This window comes from Vicia villosa, unplaced genomic scaffold (genome assembly GCF_029867415.1).
Source record: "Vicia villosa cultivar HV-30 ecotype Madison, WI unplaced genomic scaffold, Vvil1.0 ctg.000402F_1_1, whole genome shotgun sequence".
In the NCBI taxonomy this organism is placed as follows: Eukaryota; Viridiplantae; Streptophyta; class Magnoliopsida; order Fabales; family Fabaceae; genus Vicia; species Vicia villosa.
Window position 1 is genome coordinate 622110 of NW_026705181.1, and position 25248 is coordinate 647357.

Genomic DNA, 25248 nt, shown 5'->3' on the forward strand with positions numbered 1-25248 from the left:
CCCGTTGTCGTATGATCTGGTCCATTTCTCTCTAGCAAGATTATCTATCCATCTGCCTGCATCTGGATTTGACGATGCAATTTCATGTCGATAATATTGGAACGTCGGTTGAGTCAATGCATATCCAGCACTGACAAGAGTCTTCCGAAGAACCTTATCCCTTATCTCTCGCATGAAATTTTGTGCGATATGTCGAATACAATAAACATGCGTTGAATGTGGGTTTTGCCACCCGTTTGCTGGATTGTTGTACGCACTCTCGATGGAAGCATGCCTATCTGAAATCAAACAGGGCCCAGGTTGGGGGGCAACGTGTGAACAAAGATTTTTGAGAAAGAAACCCCAACCTCCAGCAGTTTCTCCTTCCACAAGAGCGAACGCAACAGGAAAAATGTTAGTGTTTCCGTCTTTTGCCACAACCATCAACAAGGTCCCCTTATATTTCCCGTACAACCAAGTGCCATCTATTTGAAGAATTGGTTTTCAATACGCAAATCCTTGAACACATGGGCGGAAAGCCCAAAAAAGCCTATGGAATATCACATTTCCTTGAAGGCACGTTCCGTTTGGAGATTGCGCTGGAAGGGTCTCTTAAATAGTAACGGTTCTAGGAGCATAAATTTGAAGCGCGGATAAGAAACGTGGGAGTTGTTTGTACGAATCCTCCCAATTTCCATACACAAGTTCGATTGCTTTAGTTTTCGCCAGCCAAGCCTTTTTATAAGACGGAGTGTAATTGTAAGTTGCAACGATATGAGAGACTATCGTTTTCACCTTTACTGAAGGATCTTTGTCTACTAGGGGCAAGACTTCTTGACATATAATATCATAACTTAGCTTACGGTGATCTTGGGAAACATTTGTGTTAACACACGTGTGATCTTGGGAAATAGCTCCTATCACCCATGAATCACTTCTCTTCATGTATGAGGCACCCAACTTGAATCCACAGTCAGGGTTTCTACACTTAATTTTATACCTCTCAACGTTGGTGCGATCAACTTTAAAATCAACATTGTTTGCCATATGAAATCTTTTTATGGCCGTGATACATTCCTCATTTGAACGAAATCTGTCTCCTTCTTTTAACCGTGCATCTGTTTGAGTGTATGGATCATAGAAAATATCAGACGATGGTTCATCCCCATCGAAGTTCACGTTCCTCATGTGCGCTGGAGGCATATGCACTTGATCTGGTGGCACAACAACGTCCGGTTCGTCTTCGCTTTCCTCGTTGACCAAGTGATCAACTTCTATTTTCGGTGCTTCTTCTTCTTCATCTACGACGTCGACCTCTGCTTGCTCGTCGACAAGTGAATCAATGACTTGTGACTCAACCAATTGTGTGGGTTGAACTTCTGGTAGAGTAACATACAGTTCTATGTACTCGTAACCAGAATACTCATGATTGGCGAACATATTCTGCAGGTCTTCATCATCTTTGACCTCAACTTGGATAAACTTGACCGGGTTGTCCCCACGAAGAAATCGATATTGGTAAAAAAATTGGAATACATCACCCAGTGCAAGCTTCGTCTTTAATCTTTGTTTGAAGTAACTGAAATTTGCTTTTCTGCTTAAACAAAATCGTGTAACCTATGTGTTTTTAAACAGAAAACCAACTTCTTCGTTGTCATAGGTCTCGCCAAAAACATGAGCGTTGATAATGTATTATGGAGGGGCCATTGTTGAGTGTGTAATGAGATGTGTAATTTTTCACATTAGTGGCTTCCTTTATGTAGACGAACATTTGGTGAAGTCAATTAGGGTTTATGAATGCATACTGATGGTAAATGAATGCCTGTAAAAAACACAGACGTACTTAGTTGAGGTATGCATGACATTATTGCACAGTCGACTTGACCAAACACAGCCTTACTGAGTTGGGCATAGTGTACAATCACATGCGAAAACAGTTGATGAAAAATGAATGTCTGTATCGTCACAGACGTGTACAGTTGATTTGAGGTATGCATGACATTGTTGCACAGTCGAGTTGCGCATACTGTACACTAATTATTTACGGTGAAACAGCAAACCCTATTCAAACAGCAAACCCTAAATCCTAGCAGAAAAATAATAATAAAGGATTGCATGTAGCCGCCACCTGGGGTGGCGCATTAGTGCAAATCATCAACAGGTAGGCGCCACCTGGGGTGGCGCATATGTAAAATTTTGCCCTAATTTTGCATGTAGGCGCCACCTGGGGTGGCGCTTATGTAGGAAATGTGATCCCCACGCGAAAACCCTAATTTGGCCCACTCTTATGCATGCATGTGATCTGCTTGCAACAGAACACTGTATGCGTACCGTGTTCTGTGCCGAATAGACTAGGCATGCATGCATACTGTGTTCTATTGCAGGTAGATCACATGCATGCATAAGAGTGGGCCAAATTAGGGTTTTTGCGTGGGGATCACCTTTCCTACATAAGCGCCACCCCAGGTGGCGCCTACATGCAAAATTAGGGCAAATTTCTACATATGCGCCACCCCAGGTGGCGCCTACCTGTTGATGATTTGCACTAATGCGCCACCCCAGGTGGCGCCTACATGCAATCCTTTATTATTTTTTTTCTGCTAGGATTTAGGGTTTGCTGTTTGAATAGGGTTTGTTTTTTCACCGCAAATAATTAGTGTACAGTATGCGCAACTCGACTGTGCAACAATGTCATGCATACCTCAAATCAACTGTACACGTCTGTGACGATACAAACATTCATTTTTCATCAACTGTTTTCGCATGTGATTGTACAGTATGTGCAACTCAGTATGGCTGTGTCTGGTCAAGTCGACTGTGCAACAATGTCATGCATACCTCAACTCAGTATGTCTGTGTTTTTTATAGGCATTCATTTACCATCAGTATGCATTCATAAACCCTAATTGACTTCACCAAATGTTCGTCTACATAAAGGAAGCCACTAATGTGAAAAATTACACATCTCATTACACACTCAACAATGGCCCCTCCACAATACATTATCAACGCTCATGTTTTTGGCGAGACCTATGACAACGAAGAAGTTGGTTTTCTGTTTAAAAACACTGAGGTTACACGATTTTGTTTAAGCAGAAAAGCAAATTTCAGTTACTTCAAAAAAAGATTAGAGACGAAGCTTGCACTGGGTGATGTATTCCAAATTTTTTACCAATATCGATTTCTTCGTGGGGACAACCCGGTCAAGTTTATCCAAGTTGAGGTCAAAGATGATAAAGACCTGCATAATATGTTCGCCAATCATGAGTATTCTAGTTACGAGTACATAGAACTGTATGTTACTCTACCAGAAGTTCAACCCACACAATTGGTTGAGTCACAAGTCATTAATTCACTTGTCAACGAGCAAGCAGAGGTCGACGTCGTAGATGAAGAAGAAGCACCGGAAATAGAAGTTGATCACTTGGTCAACGAGGAAAGCGAAGACGAACCGGACGTTGTTGTGCCACCAGATCAAGTGCATATGCCTCCAGCGCACATGAGGAACGTGAACTTCGATGGGGATGAACCATCGTCTGATATTTTCTATGATCCATACACTCAAACAGATGCACGGTTAAAAGAAGGAGACAAATTTCGTTCAAATGAGGAATGTATCACGGCCATAAAAAGATTTCATATGGCAAACAATGTTGATTTTAAAGTTGATCGCACCAACGTTGAGAGGTATAAAATTAAGTGTAGAAACCCTGACTGTGGATTCAAGTTGGGTGCCTCATACATGAAGAGAAGTGATTCATGGGTGATAGGAGCTATTTCCCAAGATCACACGTGTGTTAACACAAATGTTTCCCAAGATCACCGTAAGCTAAGTTATGATATTATATGTTAAGAAGTCTTGCCCCTAGTAGACAAAGATCCTTCAGTAAAGGTGAAAACAATAGTCTCTCATATCGTTGCAACTTACAATTACACTCCGTCTTATAAAAAGGCTTGGCTGGCGAAAACTAAAGCGATCGAACTTGTGTATGGAAATTGGGAGGATTCGTACAAACAACAGCCACGTTTCTTATCCGCGCTTCAAATTTATGCTCCTAGAACCGTTACTATTTAAGAGACCCTTCCAGCGCAATCTCCAAACGGAACGTGCCTTCAAGGAAATGTGATATTCCATAGGCTTTTTTGGGCTTTCCGCCCATGTGTTCAAGGATTTGCATATTGAAAACCAATTCTTCAAATAGATGGCACTTGGTTGTACGGAAAATATAAGGGGACCTTGTTGATGGCTGTGGCAAAAGACGGAAACACTAACATTTTTCCTGTTGCGTTCGCTCTTGTGGAAGGAGAAACTGCTGGAGGTTGGGGTTTCTTTCTCAAAAATCTTTGTTCACACGTTGCCCTCCAACCTGGGCTCTGTTTGATTTCAGATAGGCATGCTTCCATCGAGAGTGCGTACAACAATCCAGCAAACGGGTGGCAAAACCCACATTCAACGCATGTTTATTGTATTCGACATATCGCACAAAATTTCATGCGAGAGATAAGGGATAAGGTTCTTCGGAAGACTCTTGTCAGTGCTGGATATGCATTGACTCAACCGACGTTCCAATATTATCGACATGAAATTGCATCGTCAAATCCAGATGCAGGCAGATGGATAGATAATCTTGCTAGAGAGAAATGGACCAGATCATACGACAACGGGCAACGATGGGGGCACATGACTACAAATCTTGCGGAGTCTATGAACGGAGTGTTTAAGGGCATCAGACACCTTCCGTTTACTGCCTTGGTGCAAGCAACATACTATAGGATGGCTTCTCCTTTCGCACGAAGAGGTGAGCGTTGGAGTGCAGTTTTAGAATCCGGACAAGTATTCAGCGAAACCTGCGTCAAATTCATGAAAGAGCAATCTGCCAAAGCCAACAGCCACATTGTTACATCTTTCGACCGATTTAACCGGACCTTCAGTGTCAAAGAAACAATTGAGCATAACGAGGGCCTTCTGAGACAACAATACAGGGTTTTTACAGACGAAGGGTGGTGCGACTACGGAAAGTTTCAAGCCTTTCGCATGCCATGCTCTCCTGTCATAGCAGCATGTTCGTATGCGCACCGAGATCCGTTAGCACTTTTATCTCTCATTTACAAGGCGGATACCTTGCTCGAAGTGTACAACAATGCGTTTCAAGTGATGGTAAAGGAGGATTATTGGCCTGCATATGAGGGGGACGTGGTTTGGCATAATGACAACATGCGGCGAAAGAAAAAAGGTCGACCAAACAGCACACGGATCCGAACCGAAATGGATGATCATGAGAAAATGATAAGAAAATGTGGCATATGTCGTCAAGTCGGGCACAATAAAAATACTTGTCCTAATCGTGGAGCAACCTCCACCAACATTTAATTGTATGTCATGTGTTTGTACTAATGTATTTCTACCTGTATTTGTACTACTTAAATATTTATATTTGTATTTGTACTACTTATGTATTTGTACCTGTATTTGTACTACTTAAATTTTTATATTTGTATTTGTACTACTTATGTATTTGTATTATTTTTTATTAAATCAACTAGTATTTCATGTATTTGTACTATCTTTTAACCGTTGTAATTTCTTAGATGTTTTAGTTTTTTTTTTCTGTTAGTGATTTTCAATGTACATTTTAATTAATAAATGTTTTCCATGAACGCTCATGTTAACTGATTCGTTGATCTTATTTTCTTATTTAATAGATATTTTTTAAAATATGTTTAAAAAAACAAAACAAAAAAAGCAACAAAAAAAAGAGGGAACACCACATAGGCGCCACCCCAAGTGGCTTATTAGTTCTGGAAGAACTAAGGCGCCACCCCAGGTGGCGCATAAGAAGCAAAGTTTCAAGGTAGGCGCCACGGGAGGTGGCTCATACGTGTAGGGCACTTTCCAAACCTGGTCATCCAGGTAATTTTCCCCAAAACCTGGTTTTTTGGGTAAATTTTTTTTAAACTTGGTTATTTGCATTTTTTTTCCACATTTTTTATAGAAGAGTTTATAACCGTTTAAATTGGTTTTTAAATTCAATTAGATTAACTGAATTGTTTAAAATATACAATTCAATTCAATTCAATTCATTAATCATTTTAATGGTTTAAATTTTTTATGGTTCAATTCAGTTCAGATATTTGGACCGGTTAACCAAACATTCGAACACCCGTAGTTTATATAGGCAGGGAGTGTGTGAGGAATGAGTGTTTGATGGCATAGTGGAATTTTTTCTTGGATTAAAACTTGGTTAACAAGTTTGTAGGTATGTGAGGTTTAGCAGGGTAGTGGGATGAGTGGAGGTGAGGCCCAGCTCTTGTACCATATACTTTTGTTTTTGCAATTTTTCTCTCTCTTGATGTACTATATTTTGTGCAAGGCTTTTTATGGTTTGATTTTTTGTAGCAGGTTTTGCAAGGTTATTTTGGGTAAGGTTTTGGCAAGTTATGGATATAGGTTGGCAGCTGTTTATGATAGTTTTCTGGACAGCATAGTTTGGAGCAAGTTTGTGGCAGCGTAGGCACATTACAGGGTTGTATGGAGCAACATGTTTTTTTGTGCAGCATAATTTTTAGAGTTTTGTGGACTGATGAAGAATGTTGAAGTCAACAAGGAAATGGATAAGCAAGCTAGCATGAAATTTCTTGTAATTGAAACTTTGAACATGTCTTGAATCATTTGAATCTAAATAACATTGTAATTTGGACACTTGAAATGAAATTTGAAATTAATCTTGAATGAACAATGATGATGCACTTGAATAATGCACAAAATCTTGTAACACGCATGCTAAGAACCCATATAAAAAAATGTGTCTCTTGATCTTAGCTTGAATCAAACTCTTAATGAACAAAATGTCTTGATAGATTTTGAGTAATGGAATCAATATCTCAAATTCATCATCAAATCAATGAAATCCCAATATCTCATGACCGAACTTCCAATTCTTAATGCCTTACACCTTAAATCACACCAGATGAATAATGCACCATATCGTGACCAACAGTTAAGGAGAATCCATGTTCCACTAGAAACAACACTTGAATCGAGCTCAATTGATATATCCAGCTCAAACCATGCAAAAACCTTAATTTTGATGAATAGATGAGACCTTCAATGCGCCTCAGTTGAACATTCTAATGTTGAGAAGAGGAGAATAGCCTTGTAGCTTGATGAAGAAGAAACCCCTGATAACCATACTTCAAAACCCTATCACATTAACCACTACCCAAGAGAAGAACCAGATGAATCTGGCTTATTTGGTTAAGAAGCCTCAAAACCAATGTAATCTCCACTTTAATCTTTTGTCTTATTTGGTTAAGAAGCCTCAAAACCAATGTAATCTCCACTGTAATCTTTTGTTACTGCTGTAATTTTCCACCATAAATAAACTCATCAAAGTGTAATTCAAATGAAAATTGAAATGAAATTATGCTTTTGGTTTATCTGTTAGTTTTATTTTCTTTTTGGTTTGAATGGATGGCAGTGTAAAGCATGTGATTAAAATGAACATGAAATTTCAATTCAAACTCAAAATTGATTTTGGCCTCAATCTCATTGCATTTTGATAAGTGTAGTTTTTGCAGTAATAAAGATTAATTTGATGTTAGCTGAATCCCCTTTTCTAATATTCAGATTTATATCTCATTGTGGTAGTATGGAAGTTCTATAAGCTTGGATTTGGTGGGTGGTATATAGAGATTGATGTAAGTAATGCAACTGCTAAAACTAGTATGGAAGTTCTATAAGCTAAACCTCGTAAAATTATAGTTGCAGGCTACTTAGTTATTGATTTGATTTAAATTATGTCATGGAAATTGTCAATGGTTACTATAGTTACATACTGCAGATCATAACCTCAACCTAATTAAATCCGACAGTGGTTACTATTAGTTTCTCAAGAAATTATGGAAATAATATCACCTAACTACTCAAACCTACAAGGATATTGTTGTGATGAGATTAAGAATTTATCATGTAATTTTCTTTAATTTTGAGGATGCAGCCAAATTAATGTATTAAAACCAAAATTTGAGGATGCAGCCAAATTAATGTATTAAAACCAAGGAGTCACCAGGTTAGCCATTGAACTCGTTGTCAATATGATTTTTAGTTGCATTATATTCTTGTGCAGCATCAACTTCAAAATTATGTGAATTTTGTATCAGTTTATCACATATAACTCATTAATTTGTACTACTTTCCACCCTAGTATAAAAGTCAGCGTTATATTTCACAGAAATGGTGCAGATGTGTATTGGCTGAGTTTCTTTCCCTTTTAAAGTATTCATATTACTTATATTAATTTCTTTTGATACACTTGTATTGCTTCATTTTGTTTACACGAAAAGGAAAAAATAAATACTCAAGTAATGAATGTTTTAAAAACCAGGCCGAACTAGAAACGGAGATGAATTCGATTGGGTCAACCTTTTAAAACCGCTAGTGGATCAAAACCGGAGTAAAACCGGATTGAACCATTCGAACCAGTGTTATCAAATTGCCTCGCCATGGCCGCTATGGCGGATATACATGGCGTTTTTTGGACTCGCCGCTATTGCGGGTTTTTCCGCTATAATCCGCAATAAGGGTGCCGCAAAGCGGCCAGTATGGTGGGATTTTGGCTCTCGCCATCGACAATACTGATTCCAACCAAAGAATCGGAGCCGGCTTTGTAAAACCGCCCGGTTCAAAAAATGTAATTGGCCTTTTTTTTTCTTAAGAAAGTTTAGTATGTCAATATCATAACTTATCATGCATTATACTTTTTCTTACAACCACACTCCATAATCATCATGCTGTCCCTTTCAAACATAATCACGCTATCCAGCTCAATATTGGTTGTCGTTCAAGTCAATATTATTTGTTGTTATTAATTATGACTTGTTTGTCATAGTTCAACTTGATTTTGCTTTTTGTTGTATAATTAAGTGTATTCTTTTGTTCATTATTAAAAAGAATCAATCAATATAACTAATCATAGGGATGTAACAACAATTTTAATTACACTTTTGAAGTTTTGACTGTACTTTGTACCTATATAAGAAAAAAAAAAAGAAGAAAAAAAATCAATTAAATTTGCTCACTCTTGCTTATGAGTTCTAAAATTGCATTAGCTTTCCTCTGTGCTCTATTTGTACCACTTTCTTTAATCTCAACTAAATGCTCATAAACTCCAAACTGAAGTGCTGCCAATGTAAAAGAAGAATTACTTGTACACAACTCAAGAAGAACAGAAGCTGCACATTCCTTATTCTTAGGAGTCCCTTCTCTAGTAAACTCAACAAGAGTTTCAATAAAAGGTAACTGTCCAATCTCTTGTCTCCCTTCATAATTCAACACAAGTAGTAATATAATAGATAGTGCTTCATCAACCATTCCCAAGTTTTTGTCCCTTAACAATCCAAGTAAAGGTGTCACAATTCCAGCTCTTATAGCTCTATCTTTATTTGCATGGTTTAGTGATAAGCTAAAAAGTGCTGTAGCTGCATCTTTTTTCCCTCTAACTGTTCCATTTTGTAGTAAATTTACCAAAGGTTGAATCCCATCTGACATTCCAACCACCTCTTTGTTTTCATCAATCATTGATAAGCTAAATAAAGCTGCGGCGGAGTTTTCTTTAGCTACAATACTTCCACTTTCCAGAACTTCTATTATGGCTGGAATAGCACCTTCTTTGGATATGAGCTTTTTGTTACCTTCATCAATTGATAGATTCAAAAGAGCTGTAACAGCATGTTCCTTTATTTTTGAATCTGGATAGGATAGTAATTGTACTAATGGCGGTATTCCTCCGTGCTCGGCAACTAAAATTCTGTTCTCTGAATTTTCTTTCGATAACATGCGTATTCTCTCGACCGCCTTTCTTTGATGTTCTAAGTTGATTGACCATAGGCTTTCAACCAAAGATGGAATTGCTTCTTGGTTCTCGGTGGATGATGTTTCTTGACATGAAGTGCAGATTTTTGGAAGTTTGAAGTTGTGGTTCTCACACCATTCAGCAATTAAGTTCTTTAAGGCACAGTTTGGTGCTAATTGAAGATGTTCCAGTGGTTGCCTTGTCTTAGGGCAAGAGTTGTGATTGGAATTGAACCACTTCTCTATGCTTTCCCTTTCATATGTCTTTGATGGAAACAAACACACACACACACAATCACAAGAAAATGAGTAAAATTAGTTTTGTTAGCATCATACATATATGTGGGAAAAAATGAATTTCTTTTGAAGAACTATGTGATTATTACCTGTCCACTTGCAACAATAACAGGATCGGTCATGATTTCGAGTGTTATTGGACATAGAAACTCATGAGGGATGACCAAAGAAGTGCTTCTTTCAAACATCTTATTAGGCATGGCAGGATCATTATCAAGAACAACACTGGTTTCTTCCATACCTGCAATCCTTTTGAATTTGTTAAGAAGGCCAATTATTTTCTGTGTGCTCTCTTCTTGTTGTCCCTTTCTTTCTCTAGCAAGGTATCCAACAGCCGCTGTTTCTACCTCAAGATCCTCAACACTGTGAAGTTCCAACTTTTTCGCAAGCCTTTCGATTATAGCACTATCGGCATTACGATCATCTTCGTCGGAGAACACAACCATCATATCCATTGCTAACTCTATGTCTTGTGTATCAGTCCTTCTCCTTGCCCGCCTGAGTTGCACGTGCATTAGCTCAAGCTGAATTAAGCCACAGTATATAACATTATCTCAATATGTACATCAAGAGTACCAACATAAATAGTAAACTGAAATCTTCATGATTTAACTAAGAAATATTGATAAGCAAGGAACCAAAAGTGAATTGAAATAGAAATAGTTAAAATCTGAGCTATCAAAATTCGAAAGAGAATCTGATTTTGCTGCAGTCACATTTTCCACACATCCATACATTCATCATATCAATAGTCGTTGGAACAAAATGCGCTTGTTTCTACTCTTAATTCAGGATCAAAATGATTCTTTCTACGTCTTAATTCGACAATCATACATTAACATGATCATAAATTATTTTAACATAATTACAATTTACAAATATACCTGTTCTTTCACTTCATCGGAGATTCCTAATTCTTCAAAAGGCACACCTTTAAAAGCTCGGCTTAATTTTTTATAAACCTTCTGAAATTTGCTCATAACAGCCTCACCCTCCAATGCCTAAAGTTCAAAAACATAAAATCGAAAACATCATTATCCTGTTTGTTAAATAACAATCAAATACAAAATATCATAATATGATCATAGTTTTAAATTGCAGTACGTAACCACAATATTGCTCATGCGGTAGTTTCCGCAACCGTATCGAACCGCAATTGCAGTTTGATTTGAAATCACACGCCCTTCCATATTAGAATCCCATCAGACAACTTTGCCCAAATTTCTTCAAGTATTTTCTTCAAAATTCAAAATTTAGACCCCAAAACTCAATTTAAATCTGAAAAATCTTAATATTAAGTGTTTTTCAATGGTTAATTTCAAACTCTTCGCAATTAAAATTCACGCTCAATGACCGCAATGCGAATAGTGGTAACCGTAATAACCGCAATGCACATGGCAGACTCTGATAACCGCAATCACAACACCCACAACCTCAACCGCATCCGTGACCGCATTTTAAAACCATGGATATGATGAGTAACTTTATCAATCAAAGACCTAAACACAGAAAGAACCAGAAAAAAGTGAAAAGCAAGATGGCATGAATGTTGCTTACGAGGTGAATTTTGCTTCCTTGGCTGCACAATTTCAACAAATCCTTAGCGAACAAAAGCGCATCCCTAAGGCTCTCCAACCAAGCAACGCCGTTCTGAGGAACAGGTTGATGAAGGTCACGAAGGTCTTCCATAAGCGGCAACATGTGTTTGAAACGACGAGCGAGATTGTGCGATTCCTTCCTTTGTATTCTTCGATATTCGCCGAATTGAACAACCGATTCGATGACTCGTTGGATCTCTTCAACCACGGCCACCGCGTCGGGTTCTTCATCGTCTTCGGTGTCATCTTCTGGACGAGTTGACTCGTCCGAGTTTTTGGGTTCCGGTTCTGCAGCATTCTCCTCCCTCTCTTCTGTTCCTTCCATCATCGACGTCACATGTCTCGTACACCATGCATGTCCCTACGTACATATTTGTTATTATTGAATATCGCAAAAACTAAAATAACTATTTTGTAGTTTTGGTTGATTTGAGTTTTTTTATTTTTAAATAGTTTTGATTGTGAATAATCGAGGCCTTTCTTATTGTTGACACAATAAAATCGAAGGTTGGTACTCCCCTCGCCACTTTTAGTTCTTTTTTCTAAATTTGTTTGACCATGTTCAAGAATTGTTTTAGAAGTTAAGCACCAAGGTGGTCGGTGACAAAAAAAACAGAGAAATATTATTTTGTTTCTCACTACTAAACATAAAATATTTTAGTCTCTTGTAAAAGTAAATTGGATCACTTGAATCTTTTAGTGATTTTTTTTTTTATATTTTTGTGAAATTTATGTGACCATCATGACATGCCACCAAATTGATATGTTGACTATTAATCGTATCTGATTAGATTGGATCGTCGATGGCCTTCAACAGTTGGACTTTGAATGAATGGAAGGGGGTGTGCTTGACCTTCTATGGAAAGAGAGTATTTATATCCCCGACGCAGGGCCAAGATCTCCACTTTAGATTGGATGCCCACAGGGCCGGTCCTGGCATTTTAGAGGTTCAGGGCAAAAATTAAAATATTTTAAAAAATATATATATCATCCATTTAAATTATAAAATATAACTCATATTTAAAAAATCAAAATTAGTCATTTATCCATATAATTAACATACAAAAGTACCATATTATAATCAATATTCAATATGAGGATTGGCTCTATTTTAATTTTAAAAATAGGTGTTTGATCAGGGCCGTCTTTGAGGGCGTGCAAGGCGACCTACAGCACAGGGCCTCACACTTTTTCATGTTTAAGCTATGGCAAAAAAGGCCTCCGATTATATATTCCAATGCTAATTTACGCTTAAATAGGACCTCTTAAAAATATTTCACAATTTAATTAATGATAACTTCAACTTCTTACACAGGGCCTCTCAAAAGTTTGAGACGGCTCTGTGTTTGATAATATATATTTATTAAATTTATTACTTTAATTCTTGTTCAAAAATATTTTAAAATCTACTAATTTAATTATATTTATTTAATCATAATAATTTAGTTAAAAATAATATTAATATTAATAAAATTTTAAAATAATTATAAAGTATCACTATCCATGATTGTTTAAACACATGGTGTACTTTTAAAATTGTTAAATGTGACAGTTTTGTAAACAATTGTAAAAAAAATCATATGTTTGTCTCTAGGCTCGAACACGCAACCTACAAGTTTAGCTTAAAGAGGACAACCGTTGCACTGAAGATACATTCATGTATCATTTTGCAACATAAAGTATTCACAAATAATTTATTTTATAATTTAAAAACCCAAACCCAAAAAATATGAGGCCCCTATTTCTTATGAGGCCCTAGGCTGTAGGCCTGCTTGCCCTGGCCCAGGGCCGGCCCTGGATGCTTAAGCCCAAAGGGAAGACTAACAGGATTTACGTGAGTATTGGAGATCAACACGTGATCAATCCTGGATCAACTGCTCAGAAGTATCAGGAGGGATGCGGTCTTCTCGGAAGTGCGAAGCTCCGGGTTATTAGGAGTGTTGAGACATGAAGAACCCTACGAGGAGGAGGTTCCTCGTGTACGGCGGGTAGGCAGGTAGCTTCCCTGTTGTTCCTGCCTGACAATCTGAAGACAGTTCTGCTCGGTGCAAGAGTATGCTCGCGACAATCACGGCCTCGTCGATTAGAATCAAGAATAACCCTGCTCCTTTGTCGGACATGTGTGTACACGCTCGGGCAGGTTCTAAACATGCATTCTCTTTGACTTAAGCTGGACTAGGCTTTGCGCTATACTTAGGTCAAGTGTCGGCCCAGTCCAGAACAACTATGATTGGTCATGAGGAAGGGCATCAATAATGGGTTAAACCCGGTAACATACAAATAAGAGACACTTTTACTATATATTCATCCAAAACTTTAAGACATTAAGTATATGAATTATCTGAAAGATTCAACCTTGTCTTAAAGTCTTAAAGATGCAATCTCTTGTGGAAGGAAACCTTCAAAGATTCAAAGAAAAAGGATTGCAAAGTTTCGCCCTATATTTAGCAAAATATGGATTCTTGTCACTTTGAGAAAATCTCAAAGGTGACAAGATCAAAGGAGGCATGGGATATCTAGGAGAAGTATCATGATGATGGAAAAAAGGTGAAGCAGGTAAAGGTTTAATCTTGGAGAAAAAATAGGAGTTTATGCAGATGGAAGAAGATCACATAATAAGTGATTGTTTCTCAAAGCTAATTGTTGTGGTGAATCAAATGAAAATTTATGGTAAAGTCGTTTCTGATCAACAAATTATAGAAAAAATGATGAGATCTATAACTTACAAGTTTGATTTCATAGTGATGGCAAGAAATCAAAGAATTAAGGAAAAAGATGTTTATGACAAGAAATCAAAGAATGAAGGAAAAGGAAATTTCAATAATGGAAACTGGACTATAAATGGCAAGGCCAATATTGATGATAAAATTGAATCCTCCAAGAGAGAATGAGGTTTTAACACCAATCAAGCAACGAAGAAGGACTTTGATAAGATATGAGTGCAATGCTATAACTATAAGAAGTATGGGCACTTTGCTAATGAAAATTGACCCAAGAAATATGGCAAGAAAGATCCAAAAGGGGATGAAAAGGCACAGAGATCACATGATGATGATTATGAATCAAGATCAGTTTTGTCAATAGCTACACTTCTTAACACAATTCTTTGGTAGAAAGAAGAAACAAAATCGTACTTGATATGGCCATAAGCATTCTAAAACATAAGAATATGTGTCATAGGTTTTAGAGAGAGACAACTAAAATAGGTGCCTATATTTTAAACAAGTGTTCCACCAACTGAAGATGAAAGTGCATGAGGAAACATGAAGTGGAGGAAAACCAAGCGAGAAGAAGCTAAAAGTGTTAGGCTCACTATGTTCCAAATAAATACCTGATGTTGGAAGAAGTAAGCTTGATGATCAAATTGAAATCGTGGTTTTCATAAGATACCATCAAATAAAGGCCAATAAATTATACACTTCTATAACTCAAAAGGTGCATATCAGTGTAGATGTAATTGTCAATTAGTCAAAATCATGGATAATTGCATGTTAAACTTGTTAACTAATCTGGGCATTGAAGTGCTAATCTTGCAGGTCCATCATAAATTCAACACTACAACTAGGGCTATTTTTGGTGTTATAGAACTGAAAACCACCCGGGAACCGGTCCATTGGAACCGGACAATTGGACCAGCCAAAACGGTAAGCATTAAGATATAAATTCTTAAGTTTCATTTGATATTTGTGAACCGAAAAATTGTATCCAGAATGAAGAACTAGACCAATTGTCCAACAGGTGCCCGGTAAGCATTAAGATATAAATTCTTAAGTTTCATTTCCTCATTTTTTCCTTTCTCCTTTCAGTCACTCTCTCTCGTCTCTCACACTCATTTGTTCTCTCTCTCTCTCTCTCTCTCTCTCTCTCTCTCTCTCTCTCTTCTAGGGCTTCGTCTTCCTTCCAAATTCCGATCAAGGCACAATGTTTCCTTGTATGAGTGTTTGAATCATTTCTATTAGAGGCTTAGTGTGATTTGTTCAAGCCTACAACAATCGTGTAATGTATCAAAACACTATTAATTTTTATTTCTGTTATAATATTGTTTACAATGTTTTCATGTTTGAGATGTTGAATAGCTCTCTACATGGTATCAATTTTCACATAAAAGGTTGGGATTTTGGAATCGTTCTTGACCCTGTTTCAATTTTGAACAAAATTTTGACCTAAATTGTTTGAGTATTTGATTTGTTGTTTATATTGCTTGAGTTTTGATAAAAAAAATGTTTGAGTATTTGATTCTGTTGCTGAGTATTCTTCTTCATTAGGGTTCGGCCTAGGGTTTTGAATTGAGGTTTTTGACCCTGTTTCAATTTTGAACAAAATTTTGACCTAAATTGTTTGAGTATTTTGTTTTTTGTTTATATTGCTTGAGTTTTGATAAAAATACAAATACTACTCGAAATACTTCTACTACTCAAAATACAACTACTGCTGATGATGGGGCAACCCCTCCAGTTGACCTAGATCATAGTTCTCATATCCAGATAAATGCATTTGGTAAAGCTTCTCGTCCCAAGAAATCTGTTGTTTATACTGAAATGGTACATATTGAAATGTCTGGTGGTAACAAGAAGTAGAAATGCAGATGGTGTGGTAAGCTTTACACTTATGATGTGAAATGGAAAAGTACTTCTAATGGTAAGAAACCTTTAGAAAATTGTATTCATAGAAATTTGAGGCTGAAAGGTAATATTGACAAAGAGGTTGCACAGTTTAGGTTAAATGTAGGTGGTGATAGTACTCCTAGTTTGGCAACTTAGACATGTAATCATGCTAGGGTTAGAGAGGTTGCAGCTCATATGATTCTAGGTCATGAATTTTCTTTTTCTATTATGGAAGGTGTTATCTTTAATGAGTTTATTAGAAATATTTATATATGATACAAAAAGATTACTAAATAACATGTTAAGTTTGATTGTGAGACATTTTATGACGCTGAGAGAGTTAAGATGAAAAACTCTATGTCTTTGATTAACACGATCAATCTTACAACTGACCTGTGGTGGTCTGGTGAGCAGAGGATAGGTTATATGACTGTGTCTGGTCATTTTATTGATTCAAAATGGCAGCTTCACAAAAGAGTTTTATCTTTTAAAAATGTGTCACCACCACATTCAGGTGAGGCTTTATGTAGGGAATTGATTAAGGTCATGGATGATGGGGGCATAAAGGATAAGGTTGTTTCAATTTCAGTTGATAATGCTAGTGCCAACGATAATTGCATTTCTAGATTGAAGAAAGATTATTCTGGTAGGAGAAATCTACCATTGAATGGTAAACTATTTCATGTGAGATGTTGTGTACACATTTTAAATTTGTTGGTTCAGGATGGTCTTGATATGATTAAGGTGATTGTTGATAAGATTAGAAACGGGGTCAAATACTTGCTGAATTTTGAAACTAGATGCAAAGCATTCAAAAAGATTGTTGATGAGTTACAACTTGAAGGCAAAATGCAAGTGTTGGATACTAAGACAAGGTGGAACTCAACTTGGTTAATATTGTCCACTACATACCACTACAGAGAAGTCTGGCCTAGATATGCTGAAGAAAATGGTGCATTTCTCAACTTTTTGCCCGATGCAAATGATTGGGAAGATGTTCATGATATTTGCAAGTTTTTAGAGGTTTTTGCTGATGTTACATCAATTATTAGTGGCACCTCTTATCCTACTGCTAATTTGTTTTTGGTTGAGCTGTACAGGGTGAAGGTTCTAGTTGATAAACCTTCAAGCATCTCAAATAATCCTTAGCTGCAAGTGCTTGCTAATGAAATGAAGTTGAAATATGACAAGTATTGGTCAAAGTCTAATACAGTGATTTATATTGGTGCAGTTCTTGATCCAAGGTATGTACAAGTAGATAGTTAATTAAGTTTCCATTGCATTGTACATTAGGTAGCTATTATTCTGCTTGGTATGTTGCCTTGTGATTCAACCTTGGCCTATGATAAATTATGTTGCCTATGAAATATTATTTGAGGACACTTCTGTCTGATATACTTGTGAATTATGTTTGATCAATTGTTCATATGTGATATGTTTCCTATAATGAAAAATTATGTTACCTATGAAAAATTATTTGAGAGCTCTTCTGTCTGTCTAAACTACTTGTGATTCTGTTTGATCAATTGTTCATATGTGATATGTTGCATATGATGAATTATGTTTCCTTGTTGTGAGTTGTGATTCAACCTTGGCCTATGATAAATTTTGTTGCCTATGAAAAATTATTTGAGGCCACTTCTGTCTGAACTGCTTATGAATTTTATTTGATCAATTGTTCAGATGTGATTCAACATTGGCCTATGATGAATTCTATTGCCTTGTTTGATCTGAGTTCAATTCTGTTTGATCTGCTAGTGAAATGATTCAATTATCTTACATTGTGTGTTATGACTCAATTGTGCCTAGGATTTAATTATATTGTCTTGTGAGTTGTGATTTACTTGTTCCTATGATGAATTCCGTTTGATCTGCTTGATATGATTATAGTAGTCTTTGAGGCCAATTCGGTTACCTCCTTGTGACTTTAGTTGTGTCTAAGGTCAATTCTGTTACATCCTTGTGACTTTTATTGCCTATGATGAAATCAAATTCTGAGGCCAAACAATATTGAAAATAAATTATGCAAATAGGTATAGATGAATTTAAGTTGGTTGACAACTCTACTTGTTCAAATATGTATAAAATGATCTTCATCAAATGTGTATATCCCTTCCTTGTATCCAAACCCTACTCAAGTCACTGCCTATGAGCAAGAATTGACAACCAACTTAAAATCTCTCTTCCAATTGTATCAAAATACCTATGGAACCAATGATGAGAATGTCCCTGTATCTGAAACTCCAGAGGTAGGTTCTAGTTCTGGGTTGGGAAGGAGGAATTTTAAGATGTTTTTAGAAACTGTTGTTGGTAATACTAATTCAAAATCTGATCTTGAATTATATCTTGAGGAGCCTCCCTTGAAAGTTCTCCCTTAAGCTAAGTTTGATGTTTTAACATGGTGGATGGGGAATGAAGCCAAGTATCCTGTTCTTAGTAAATTGACAAAGGATATCCTAACTGTTCCAGTTACAATTGTTGCTTCAGAAGCAACTTTTAGTGTTAGTAAAAGGATTATTGATCCGAAATGATCTTTTATGAAAACTAAGACAATTGAAATGGTTCTTTGTCGGGGTGTTTGAGTGAAGGAGAAGTATGGAATTAAAAAGGGTTGCACTGCTAGTATTGTAAGTAACTTTTATTTATGGTCTATTTTAATTGAATATTCGTATGGCTTATGCTTTTACATTTGTGGTGCTTATGAAGTTATCCTTTTACTTTTGTAGCTTGAAGAACCACAAGATGAACCTTTAACATATCATTTTGGAGAGGATCCGACTGTCGTTTATTCTACAACAACAACTTGAAGATATATAATTGCAATAATAATGATGAGATTGTTCTGAGGCATCATTAACAAATGTAATGATATTTTGTGTTTTTTTTTAAAACATAAGTTTCATAACTTATGTTTGAACAAGGTTTAATTGTTTGCATTAACTTCTATTTTGAACATGTGAAATGATTATGTGAATTTTGATTAAAATGTAATATGAATGTCAAATTGCAATGAAAATATGGAAATTTAATGTAATTGCAATTTATTGTGAATTTTGAAATTAAAAATTTTAATTTTTTTATTTTTCCTCTCTAATTCGGGTAGTCTGGATACCCGATCCGAAAATTATCGGTCTAGTCTCGATTTTTATTAACAAATCATCTATTATCCGGTCCAGTCCCTGTTTACCCGAACGTACTAGATCAATTTCGGTCTAAAAATTAACCAACATTGTTCTGATCCGGTTTACCCGATTAAATTTTCGGTCCAACTCTCGCAACCTTGAATATCCGGACTGGTCCGGACCGAAAAACAGCCCTAACTACAATGCAAACATAATTTTGGTTAGATCAAGAATAATATAGATTAACAAACAAATAATGAGACTAACGGGATTAGTGGTTTTAGAATACACATGGATCAAAAATTAAAGATGTAAATTATATTTATATTTTGATCTTCATCCATGGTACTCCCAATGTAAATACTAAAAAAAAAAAAAAAATCTCTTTCCCTGGTAGACCATATTTGTAAAAGTCTTGGTTATTCTTATTCTATGTTAAATACACTTCATCTTTCTCTTTATAGTCATGGATGGTTCTCTCTTTCACACTAGAATCTACCATACCACCTTCCACTCAAACCGAACATTACTTTTATTCCCACTTGCACTCTTTAATAAAAGCTTGTATTCATTTCATGTAAAATAACACAGAAAAATACAAGCTCAGAGTTGTGGCTATTGTTGAACAAATGGAAGCACTCACTCTATGTGCAGCATCCTCTTCTTCTTCTTCTCCTTGCAGTTCAAGTTCAACCACAAGGCTATGCACCTACCATGTGTTTTTGAGTTTTAGAGGAGAAGATACTCGCAAAGGATTCACCGATCATCTATGTGCTTCCCTTGAAAGAAAAGGGATCACAACTTTCAGAGATGACAAAGATCTTGAGAGAGGCCAAGTCATTTCCCAAAAGCTAATCAATGCAATTCAAGATTCTATGTTTGCCATCACTATTCTCTCACCAGACTATGCTTCTTCCACTTGGTGTTTGGATGAGCTGCAAATGATCATGGAGTGTAGCACTAGCAAGAACAACCTGCAGGGTCTTGAAGTTTTGCCAGTCTTCTATGGTGTGGATCCGTCTGATGTTCGGCATCAAAGAGGAAGCTATGAGGATGCTTTCAGAAAACATCAAGAGAAATTTGGTGAACACAGTGACAGGGTTGAAAGATGGAGAGATGCTTTGGCACAAGTTGCCAGTTACTCTGGATGGGACTCCAATGGCCAGTAAGCTAGCTATTTCATTATTAGACATATTTGTATGTGTTTAAGATTGTTGAATTCATTGCATGTGTTTAAGATTTTACATTGGATTTTGCTTGTTGTCTGAACAGGCATGAGGCATCACTAGTGGAAAACATTGCTCAACACATACATAGAAAGTTGGTTCCGAAGTTGCCATCTTGCACCGAGAGCCTTGTTGGGATTGCTTCAAAGGTGGATGAAGTGAACAAGCTCATAGGTATGCAGTTAAACGATGTGCGCTTTATAGGCATATGGGGTATGGGTGGCATAGGCAAATCAACTATTGCTAGATCTGTCTATAAAGCAATCCAAGGTGAATTTGAACTTACTTGCTTTGTTGAGAATGTCAGAGAGTTGTCTGAGAGAAAAGGTTTAGTTCACATACAAAGACAACTTCTATCTCAGCTAAGTATAAGTAAGAATGATTTTCATAATTTGTACGATGGGAAAAACACAATACGAAACTCTTTATGCAGAAAAAAGGTTCTGCTTGTTCTTGATGATGTGAATGATGTAAACCAGTTGGAGAATTTAGCTGCGAAACAAGATTGGTTCGGTCCGGGAAGTAGAGTAATAATCACAACTAGAGATAAACACTTGCTAGTGACACATGGAGTACATAAAACTTATGAAGTTGGAATGCTATTCCAAAAAGATGCCCTTAATCTCTTTTGTTTGAAAGCCTTTAAAGGAGATAAACCACAAGAAGGGTATTTGGATTTGACCAAAGAAGTGGTGGACTATACGGGTGGTCTTCCATTGGCACTCGAGGTGTTAGGTTCCTATCTCTATGGAAGAAATGTCGATGTTTGGCATAGTGCGATTAAGAAAATAAGAAGTGTTCCACACCCTAGAATCCAAGATAAACTGAAAATAAGTTATGAGAGTTTAGATCCCATGGAGAAGGATATTTTTCTAGATATTGCATGTTTCTTCAAGGGAATGAAGACAGATAAAGTAATAGATTTATTGGAATGTTACGGTTATTTCCCTCAAATTGGAATCGAAATTTTGATTGAAAGATCTTTGATAACTATAGATTGCAGGGATGAAAAACTTGATATGCATGATTTGCTTCAAGAAATGGGCAGGGATATTGTATTTCAGGAGTCTCCAAATGATCCAAGCAGACGTAGTAGGTTATGGTCTCGAGACGACATTGATCATGTGTTGACAAAAAATAAGGTAAGTGCTAATGCAACGATTTGCTTGCTTAAGTTTGTGTTTTCCCTCATTCTTTAAGATTATGCTTTTGGTTATGGTTTTATAGGGAACTGATGCGATTAACAGCATAGCTATGAAGTTACTTCAACCATATGAAGCATGCTGGAGCACTGAAGCATTCTTTAAGACAAGTCAGCTAAAATATCTCAGTTTATGCGAGATGCAACTTCCCCTCGGCCTCAATTGCCTCCCTAGCTCTTTGAAAGTTCTTCGCTGGAGAGGATGTCCTTTGAAAGCTTTGCCACTAACAAATCCACTCGATGAAGTTGTTAACATTAAACTATCTCATAGCAAAATTCAACAACTTTGGCAAGGAATAAAGGTAAGAGAGTCTTTCATCGAGAGCTCTATTAAATTTCATCACCGTGACATTTCATGCTGATAACTTGTTCTCACATCTTTACGATTTTGAGCAGTTTATGGAAAAGCTGAAGTACTTGAATATGGCTTTTTCCAAGAACCTAAAGAGATTGCCTGATTTTTCCGGTGTTCCAAATCTTGAAAACTTGATTCTTAAAGGATGTGCAAGCCTAAACGAAGTTCATCCGTCTCTTGTACGTCACAAGAAAGTTGTTTTGATGAATTTCGAAGACTGCAAAAGTCTTAAGTCTCTTCCAGGGAAATTGGAGATGAGTTCTCTGCAGATGTTAACTCTTTCTGGCTGTTCCGAATTTAAATTCCTTCCGGAATTCGGGGAAAACATGGAAAATCTATCATTGCTTGAGTTACAAGGAACAGCTATAAGAAAACTACCCTCATCACTTGGATCCCTAGTTGGACTTATTATGTTGAACTTAAAGGACTGCAAAAGTCTTGTTTGCATACCAGACACGATTCATGGATTGAATTCCCTCGTAACGTTGGACATTTCCGGATGTTCAAAACTTTGTAGATTGCCAGATGGTTTAAAGGAAATCAAGAGTTTGGAGGAACTCCTTGCCAATGATACTGCTATCGATGAACTACCTTCCTCCATTTTTTATCTAGATAGACTTAGAGTATTATCATTTTCCGGTTGCAAAGGTCCATTATCCAAGTCGAAGAATTGGTTTCTTCCCTTCAATTGGATGTTTGGGAGTCAACCAGATTCCACTGGATTCAGATTTCCAACTTCTGTCTCGAGTCTACCCTCTTTGAGATATATAAATCTAAGTTACTGTAACCTTTCTGACAAATCAATACCAGATTATTTTTGCCACCTATCATCGTTGAGTTCTTTGAATCTAACTGGTAACAATTTTGTTAGCATACCGAGCGCAATTTCTAAACTTCCACGACTGGATTTGCTTACTCTAAATTCCTGCCAGAAGCTACAATCGTTGCCAGAGCTTGCATCAAGTATGACACAGTTGGATGCAAGCAATTGTGATTCACTGGAAACTACGAAATTTAATCCAGCAAAGCCATGTAGTCTCTTTGCATCACCTAGACGACTAAACAATGTTCAAAAACTTTTTGGCAGCTTTATTGAGGTAAGTATAGTAGATTTATCTGTCGCTCAATAAAAATTCTTGAAGTACTTTGATTGTGATACATTAAGATTTAAGACAGTCAATGCATAATAACATACGACACAAATATTTCAGGCATTTTGTCTTCCATCTGCAAGATTTGACATGCTTATCCCTGGGGAAGTAATTCCCTCTTGGTTTGTTCCTCAAAGAACTGTTTCCTGGGCAAAAATACAAGTTCCTAAGAATTGTCCTCTAGATGATTGGGTAGGATTTTCTCTGTGTTTTCTATTAGAGAGTTATGCTGATCCACCTGAACTATGTAAGCATGAGATTGATTGTTATCTGTTTTCACCTAATGGTAAGCTGTTTATCAGCTCCAGAAGATTACCTCCTATGAATCCATGTCATCCTCATCTTTATATTCTCTACTTGTCCATTGATCAATTTCGCGACAGAATACTCAAAGATGATTGTTGGAATGACATTGAATTTGCATTGAAATGTTATTGCTGTCAATCGCTGCAAATAGTGAGGTGTGGTTCACGATTGGTATGTAAGCAAGATGTTGAAGTTTGGAACAAAGCGAAGAGTCAATTCAATGAGAGTTGAAGATAATTGGAGATCATATACCTTTGTAGCAAGAACAAGATGTCTCAGTGTCAATGTTCTTGTGTGTCGGTGTTTCAAAGTCCTTGACGATCATATCATTCCTTGATGAACATGAAGCTGAAAGTAGCATGATGTTACAAATTTGACCAACAAGATGCTGCACTAGCAAACAACCTTGAAGCTGTATCAGAGGCAGATGAATCTTAGATATTACAAAGTGTGAAACTTGTTTTAGTGTCTATTGTTTACCATGAAAATGATTAGATTCAGTCGAAAATAAAATTTGAATGTGACTTGTAAAAACGATTGAATTTACTGCACATGTCCATTACTCCGATAATAAATGTTGATTCGTTGCTTGCATATATGTTGTTCATTGTTCCACCATTGCGACATCATGATAGCTTTTTCTTTACCTGGTTAGGTTGATCTTTGGTATTATTCCAAACCATTGTTTATCTCCCAGACCAACATGACAAATTGTCGCACCAATTGTGCAGCCAAATTTCAACACATTTGTTCCCCGCCAGCCAAAGGCGCAAGCGGCAAACTCAATTACGAAGGCCTAATCCAGAACTCCACCAAGTAGGACGGACAATAAAGTGGAACCTCGTAAAAAACCGAGCACCTAATCCCTAATCACCCAAGCATCATTTATCATTAGAATTGATCACACAGCTCCCCCATTACACGTAGGGTTAGACAGAGGCGTTTTAAACAGCCCGTCATATATAAACCCTACCACGCGTTGATTGCAGGTATTATCTCACTCTCATTCTCAAACTATATCTTTTTGACTTCACTGACTGACAACTTTAGCATTGAAGTGTTAACCTTGACGGTCTTCCCCACTCTACTGAACCTGAAGGTCTCACCGCCGTACTAGAAGAGCTCATTCTCGCATCACCTTTTTTTCTCATTCCACCACAAAACAATGACACCGTGTGTGGGAATCAACTTTTGATTCTAACGCACTCGCACATCAAATTCATCTAATTCTAAAAGTCGCATCTCATCAACAACAATCTCGTGCGATTAGCGATGATGATCTCTTATCTCGCTAACAAAGTAACCTCCCACGTGTCTCCTTCAAGAATTCCATCAAACCTTGTCGTGTTCCCCAATGATAGAGGATTATTCAACAAGAAGGAGCCGAGAAAGAAACCTAGAATAAGAATTCCTCAAGATTGTTGACAGCAGAAAAGGGAAACCAAAGAAAGAAAAATTCATCCTAACATTCCAAGATAGCAAAAAGTTGGAAGGTATCCCAAACGCAACACTTTCATTAGTAGTGACTGCTATTGTGGATAACCATACAGTCTCAAGAG

General features: G+C 36.8%; 5 protein-coding genes across 5 annotated transcripts; 3 read left to right on the plus strand and 2 right to left on the minus strand.

Moving 5' to 3' along the window:
- Positions 1-591: 591 nt before the first annotated feature.
- On the minus strand, positions 592-1419 carry LOC131627783 (uncharacterized). Its single transcript, XM_058898638.1, has one exon. It carries the CDS (start codon positions 1417-1419, stop codon positions 592-594), a length of 828 nt encoding a protein of 275 aa, XP_058754621.1.
- Positions 1420-4222: 2803 nt separating this feature from the next.
- On the plus strand, positions 4223-5350 carry LOC131627784 (uncharacterized). Its single transcript, XM_058898640.1, has one exon. It carries the CDS (start codon positions 4223-4225, stop codon positions 5348-5350), a length of 1128 nt encoding a protein of 375 aa, XP_058754623.1.
- Positions 5351-8994: 3644 nt separating this feature from the next.
- LOC131627810 (U-box domain-containing protein 15-like) lies at positions 8995-12140 on the minus strand. The gene is made up of 4 exons (XM_058898670.1): positions 11684-12140; positions 11011-11127; positions 10216-10650; positions 8995-10093 (listed from the first exon to the last, which is right to left on the minus strand). The coding sequence occupies exons 1-4, from the start codon at positions 12050-12052 to the stop codon at positions 9044-9046; spliced, it is 1971 nt and encodes a 656-aa protein (XP_058754653.1). The 5' UTR covers positions 12053-12140; the 3' UTR covers positions 8995-9043.
- Positions 12141-16673: 4533 nt separating this feature from the next.
- On the plus strand, positions 16674-17477 carry LOC131627785 (zinc finger BED domain-containing protein RICESLEEPER 2-like). The gene has a single exon (XM_058898641.1). It carries the CDS (start codon positions 16674-16676, stop codon positions 17475-17477), a length of 804 nt encoding a protein of 267 aa, XP_058754624.1.
- A 2452-nt stretch (positions 17478-19929) lies between these two features.
- LOC131627832 (TMV resistance protein N-like) lies at positions 19930-24272 on the plus strand. Its single transcript, XM_058898694.1, has 5 exons — positions 19930-20615; positions 20723-21818; positions 21904-22179; positions 22274-23329; positions 23444-24272. The coding sequence occupies exons 1-5, from the start codon at positions 20080-20082 to the stop codon at positions 23918-23920; spliced, it is 3441 nt and encodes a 1146-aa protein (XP_058754677.1). The 5' UTR covers positions 19930-20079; the 3' UTR covers positions 23921-24272.
- The last annotated feature ends 976 nt before the right edge of the window (positions 24273-25248 follow it).

Bases quoted from the DNA above. Each gene is read 5' to 3' on its own strand.
- LOC131627785 (XM_058898641.1), top strand. From the start codon at position 16,674: ATGAAAAACTCTATGTCTTTGATTAACACGATCAATCTTACAACTGAC.
- LOC131627783 (XM_058898638.1), bottom strand. From the start codon at position 1,419: ATGTTCGCCAATCATGAGTATTCTGGTTACGAGTACATAGAACTGTAT.
- LOC131627832 (XM_058898694.1), top strand. From the start codon at position 20,080: ATGGAAGCACTCACTCTATGTGCAGCATCCTCTTCTTCTTCTTCTCCT. The intron at 22,180-22,273 runs GTAAGAGAGTCT...GATTTTGAGCAG, and splicing joins AACTTTGGCAAGGAATAAAG to TTTATGGAAAAGCTGAAGTA. The intron at 23,330-23,443 runs GTAAGTATAGTA...CAAATATTTCAG, and splicing joins TTTTTGGCAGCTTTATTGAG to GCATTTTGTCTTCCATCTGC.
- LOC131627784 (XM_058898640.1), top strand. From the start codon at position 4,223: ATGGCTGTGGCAAAAGACGGAAACACTAACATTTTTCCTGTTGCGTTC.
- LOC131627810 (XM_058898670.1), bottom strand. From the start codon at position 12,052: ATGATGGAAGGAACAGAAGAGAGGGAGGAGAATGCTGCAGAACCGGAA. The intron at 10,651-11,010 runs GTATATTTGTAA...GGCTTAATTCAG, and splicing joins CCGATGAAGTGAAAGAACAG to CTTGAGCTAATGCACGTGCA. The intron at 10,094-10,215 runs GTAATAATCACA...TTTCCATCAAAG, and splicing joins TTATTGTTGCAAGTGGACAG to ACATATGAAAGGGAAAGCAT.